The sequence below is a fragment of the Diplotaxodon limnothrissa genome, linkage group LG5 (assembly GCF_057381915.1).
Source record: "Diplotaxodon limnothrissa isolate DT_005_m linkage group LG5, D_limnothrissa_male_GT1.1, whole genome shotgun sequence".
NCBI lineage: Eukaryota > Metazoa > Chordata > Actinopteri > Cichliformes > Cichlidae > Diplotaxodon > Diplotaxodon limnothrissa.
The window spans coordinates 17,421,756-17,427,755 of record NC_140600.1 but is presented as its reverse complement, the minus strand read 5'-3'; the positions used below and the strand labels follow the sequence as shown (position 1 = coordinate 17,427,755).

Below are 6,000 nucleotides of genomic sequence, written 5' to 3'. Positions count from 1 at the left end.
TCTAATGCAGAAGGTATTGTTTGGAGTGAGAAACTGTGAGGCATACTTGGATGACATTGTCATTTATTCTCCAACATGGTCAGAACATCTGGAAACGCTCTCTGAGGTGTTCAGACGTTTTTGTGAATCTTCTCTCACACTAAACCTCTCTAAGTGTGAGTTTGGTAAAGCCACCATTACTTATCTAGGGAAACAGGTCGGACAGGGGCAAGTGCGCCCTGTTGCTGCGAAAGTACAGGCCATTGTTGATTTTCCTGTCCCGCAGACAAAAAGAGCACTGCGTCGTTTTTTAGGAATGGCCGGGTTTTATCGAGGGTTTTGCAGAAATTTTTCTGATGTGGTTAGTCCCCTAACTGATCTTGTTAGCCCCTTAAAACCTTTTATTTGGTCTCCAGCATGTCAGGTGGCATTCGAATCTGCCAAAGCATTGTTGTGCAGTGCACCAGTGCTAGCTGCGCCGAATTTTGAGCGCCCTTTTAAACTAGACGTTGACGCCAGCTCGTGTGGCGCAGGCGCTGTTCTGTTACAGGAAGATGATCACGGCGTAGATCATCCCGTCTGCTACTTTTCAAGAAAGTTTAACAGACACCAGACCCATTATAGCACCATTGAAAAAGAGGCCCTTGCTTTACTCCTTGCGTTACAGCATTTTGAGGTCTATGCTGGGTCAAGTGTGCTGCCTGTGCAGGTGTTTACCGATCACAACCCACTGGTGTTCCTTTCCCAAATGTGCAACTCCAATCAAAGACTTATGCGCTGGTCCTTGTTGTTGCAAGATTTTAACTTGGAGATCAGTTACAAGAAAGGGAAGGATAACGTATTGGCTGACACCCTGTCTAGAGCACTGTCTCCTTGAATTAAACATTTTGGGGTTAATGTTAATTCTTGGGTAAGGGGGTGTTACGACTGTGACCGTAATTGTGTGTGGATTTGAGTATCTAGGTGCTCCTCCGGGATTGGTGCATCCAGGGTGGATGGCTCACACCGATTGGCTGAGGACTGGGAGACAGCGGATAAGAAGAGCCCGCCAGGGACTGCCCAGTCATTCATCCTCGGCCCAACCCAGCCGGCAGACCGGTCACTGTATCGACGTATTATGTAATGTAAGAGCATGTAGGGGTGGACCGCCTTTTTGGTTAATCAGTTTTCTCCTGTTTTTGTTAGGTAGGGAGGAAAGTGATTGTCGTTTTGTTTAGTTCCTTTGAGTAGGTAAGTTTCGTTTATTTTTGAGATAGGCTGCTTTTGTTTGTTGTTTTGGCCTTGGGTTCACCCTGAAGCTATGATATGCTCCCTTCCTTTGTTTAACCGCACCTATTGTAAATAAATCACTGTCACAAAATAGTAAGTGTGTGACGTGCTGCTTGGGGTTGGACGGGGATGGATCACCCTTTATGTTGTGGTCTGGCCGCGCCTAGACGGGCCATAACACTACCATTCAAAAAGCAATTTAGAACTAAAACAAAGACTGTATAAATACAGAAAAAAACATTACCTTTAAAATACTATTAAAATACATAATCAAAAGTAACTTCTGACCATGGAGTGTAAATTGCCAGCCACTCAAGGCAGCATGCTGAATTTTCTGTGAGAGAGGAATAAAGACCGAATTCAAAAAAAGTTTCTTTCACTTAAACTAAACATGCTTCTGTTGAAAAGAACGCATCAAGGTCAGCATCATAAATGTTGGTTTGAAGCACTGCTGCAGATAATCTGTTCTACCACTAGGTGGTGGTGTTAAATAACCAACACTGCTTCTAAAAACTCAAAAGCTTGGACAGTTGCAGTTGTGATATTATTTAGACTGAAAATTATTATTTAGCAACCCAACATTAATACATATAGAGCGTGCCTGACATTACATTAGCACCCTTTTCAGGGCTATGAAAGCTAAACATGAAGTATGTGGTTGTGGGGTTATTAAACTTACAACATCTGGTTGGCATGAGCTGTGACATATCATTCAGACGTTGTCACACATCTCATTCAAAAATCTCCAGCTTCAATTAATTTTTCTCTGTCTTTCAGGAAGAATTTATACATTCTCACATGCGATATCTCAGTGACATCCAGTTTTGCCTTTACTGGCGGCAAAGGCCCAGTAAAGGCATATATCGTTACAGATCTGATCATGGTATAATCAGTCATAACTGTCTTCTCTTTGCTCATCATTTTTATATAAATCGCTTTTTCACCATGTTTCACAGTTTGTTTGTTTTTTCAAATGATAACAGCGATTACAGTTGATTTTCAGAAATGCAGTGGCTTAGTTTTGTGGGAGAGCTCTGTTACCTGAGAAAATGTTGCTACATATTCTTTTAATGCATTTGCAAGTTTTGAGAGAACCACAGAGAACCACTAAAAGTAAGAATCACAAAACTGCAACACACAGAATGCCTTCAAACAACAATCTAAATCAACAATTCATTTTCCTAAAGGGCCACCTGAGAAACTGGGACTGTTGTGAAGAGCTGCACTGCAGAAACTGGGACTATTGTGGAGGGCTGCACAACTGAAATTGGGATTGCTGTGGAGGGTTGCATCTCAGAACCTGAGAAACTGGGACTGTTATGGAGAGCTGCACTGGAGAACCTGGAAATACTGTATATAGTTCCGGTTTTTAAAGATATTTATAATAGCATTTCCACTGCTACTTGAACACAGATCAAGATGAGTGTTTTTTATTTTATTTTTTTTAATTGGTGCTTGTTTATGTATCTGGAATGATATACTTATAAAAGAAATCTCAAAGCAATACATCAAACCCACAATGACTCATAAAAAGTCGCGAGAAATAAACATTAAAAGTCTCTTGATCTCTGACACAGTGTGCAGTTGACATAGATTAATGGTTGCACATTGCACATCAAAAATGACAAACTGGCCAAAATGCTATACCCACGGTGATTTCTGTTTCAAGTTTACATCTCCAATTTGCCTAACGCTTGCAATCTTCGGGTTCATTTCAAGTCCTCCAGGGTGTGCTCCACACTAGATACACTGTGTTCAGCTTGGTTGAATTGATGCCACTAGAATGGGCATCGAGTCCCAGGAGCTGTCAGGTCAGCAACGTGCTTAGTGGTGCTGATGTGAGAAGTTAATTACACTTCAGCAATTAAGGCTGAATTCTGAGCCATAACTTGCAGTATAGTCTAAATGTAGAATGTTGATTCGAGGGGACATAAATGATCACTTCACTCCTGTATTATGCACACATGGCGCAGTCGTTTATAGGGTAATCCTGGGGACTAGGTCCCAGTATTCCCAAAGCTCTATAGCCTGGTGGTGACAACTGCAGTGTGTGTATGTGTGCGCGTGGGTTTGTGGGGGCGCGCGCCAGCGAGTGTGTGTTTCTGTGACAGAGGGACTGGGAGGAGGAGTGAACATCGGTTCGGCGGCGGTGTGAAGAGATGGAAGCGGAGAAGGCGGATGCAGATAAGAGTTGCTCTCACTATCCACGGGAATAAGGACGCCGATCTCCTCCCCGATATTTTCTGCTGCTTTTTTAAATTTCCCTGTCAGTGTACCTACTATGATCTCCGTCGCGCTCGTGGGCACCACCCCTCTAAACGTACCCGTCTATCTCTGAGCTGAGCTGTCAATCACATCACGCCGGGATTTGTACATGTGAGTGCATGGCGCGCCGGGCAGGGCGGATCGGCTCACTGGGTGAAAAAACGCCGGTTAATATGGATGAAACGTCAGCGGTCGTCTCATCTTTTCAGTCACTCTGATTAGGTATGGCGATATAAAGCGTAAGATCGCACGTTTGATGCATGAAAAATAGAGCTCTAGCGTGCTGGGAGTAAGGTGCGTAACTGCGATTGCCTTGAATGTGCGTTGCTACGGGGCGTTAATGGGCCCTATTTATCAGTTACTGTAAGTCTGTTTATCAGGGTTATAACCCCCACGCATACACATATTCCTTCTTAATCCCGACAGCGACACTGTCCTATAGCGTTGCCCAGACCACAGAGCAGGAAAGATGATGTGTGAGGTGATGCCGACCATCAGCGAAGGAGACTCGGCTGGTCCTCCGAGAGGCACCGGCGGCGTCCCGAACGGCTCGGACCAGGAGGCCAACTTCGAACAACTCATGGTCAACATGCTGGACGAGAGGGACAAGCTGCTGGAGTCCCTCAGGGAGACTCAGGAGACTCTCATTCAGTCTCAAACCAAGCTGCAGGGAGCGCTGCACGAGAGGGACGTGCTCCAGCGGCAGATCAACGCCGCGCTGCCTCAGGTGAGGAGCAGCCGGCCTTTGAAGGAGGGGGAGAGTCAGGTTTGGGTGTGGGATTAGATGGCCTTGGGGTTTTTTGTTTTTTTTATTTTCCAAGAGGGAGAAGCATCCTTCCTGTTCGGTTTGTTGCTATGATTTGCCGAGTTATGTGATGAGAGGTTATAGGTTGGTCATGGGGATCACTAGCCAATCAGAGTCAGCTATCCTGGGCCCCAAAAGTCTTTGGCACCATAATCATAGAGGCTTACGATCAAGAGAGTTGTGCTGATTTAAATAAAAATGTGAATGAATGAATGAATGGCATAGGTCTGGTGGTAATAGCTCAGTGAGCAAGGTAGATCTTGCTCTTTTGCCAGAATTTGAGACCCTGGGATAGCACCCCTGTTAAAATGTAATTTAATATTTATAGACTATATCTTCTGGGGATCCCATCTAACACTCCTTCATGTCCTGGGATATCTGTGAAGATGATGGGGATATGCAGGCCCATATCACATCAAAAGCTCATAAGTGGCAGCATGCCAGAAAGGAAGATCTAAATGTCTAGTAGGCAGAAAGGTAATGTAGTGGGTTGAAAGGTGGGTCAAAAATAAATGGAAGATTTTGGCTCACTAAGAGATGCTTGACTCTGCGTGTAGAGGTCTGAGCCTGGCGTCGAGAGCCCTCCCTGTGAGAAGGGAGGGCAGAGCCTAACAGTAATTAACTGAGTGGAAACACCTCTGCATGTGGTGACCGGCCTGTCAGTGGCAATTGGAGCAAAAGGACCTGATTGTATTGTTGGCCATCTTTGACATCTGTCACCCTTATGTGTGTCTTTAAGAGAAAGGAGAGCTGAATAAGGGCTGTTAAAGTCACAGAGCATGACGACAATGAAGCCTCAGCACATAAAGCTATGTTAGCCTCTGACCTCCCCCCCCCCCAGTCTAAATGCGTGGCATGATGTCACAGTACGGTGTGCATGTGTGTGTATCAGACAGAGAGAGCAAGAGAGAGAATCATGCTGACGATGACAAGCTCGCTGCAGCCTCTTGTGAAAGAAACATGGCTGCTTGCTAGTGTACATGGCCCTGGGCTGCTTGCTTCTACACATGCATGCATATATGTGTGTTTGTGTGTGTGTGTGTGTCAGTGAGGGAGAGAGTGGGTAGAGGCTGTCATGCTTGTTTTCTAATCCTGCTGGGTTCAGCGTAATGTTTTATTCTAGCAATAATACAAGTATTAGTTATACAGTCAGAGACCTCGGGGACATTATGCAGACATTATGGCTGGCGAGCACATGCATAAGCTGTCTCTCGCTTTCTCTCTCAAAGCACCACGCTCAACTTGTGCATGCACACATCCAAACACACCTGTGGTCATTTCCACAGCATCCACAGAATGGAGAGATGATGCAACGGACAGTGCAGGCAGTGAGACGGAGAAACCAAAAAAAAAAAGAAGTCTCAGTTGCAATTGATTTTGACTCAGTTTTGTTCTGCACAGCTGAGGAATGAGGATTGTCTGGCCTCTATGCATTATTAGAAATTGCAGTGTGCATTTTGCAATGATGAGGGGGAAGTGTGAGGAAAAAGAATAGCATATGGCTTCTGAAATCTCAGGTTTGGGTGGGATGAATACTGTGTGTGTAAGAGCAACGTTGTAGCAGTTGGCAATGATCCTGACCCCACTTTCCTATATGTGTTGGTGGTAATTAGGGTGATTTGCTGCTGCTCTCAAAATGACCAAAGCTGGTGTGTTTATGCCCTCAAGTACATTACAATGTG

General features: G+C 44.9%; 1 protein-coding gene across 1 annotated transcript in view; it reads left to right on the top strand.

Moving 5' to 3' along the window:
• Positions 1-3,982: 3,982 nt before the first annotated feature.
• Positions 3,983-6,000, top strand: part of ppfia4 (PTPRF interacting protein alpha 4) — a 61,996-nt gene continuing 59,978 nt past the window's right edge. The window contains exon 1 of the mRNA XM_085353987.1: positions 3,983-4,240. Within this exon, the coding sequence (XP_085210113.1) occupies positions 3,983-4,240 (258 nt within the window). The remainder of the gene's footprint in view (positions 4,241-6,000) is intronic.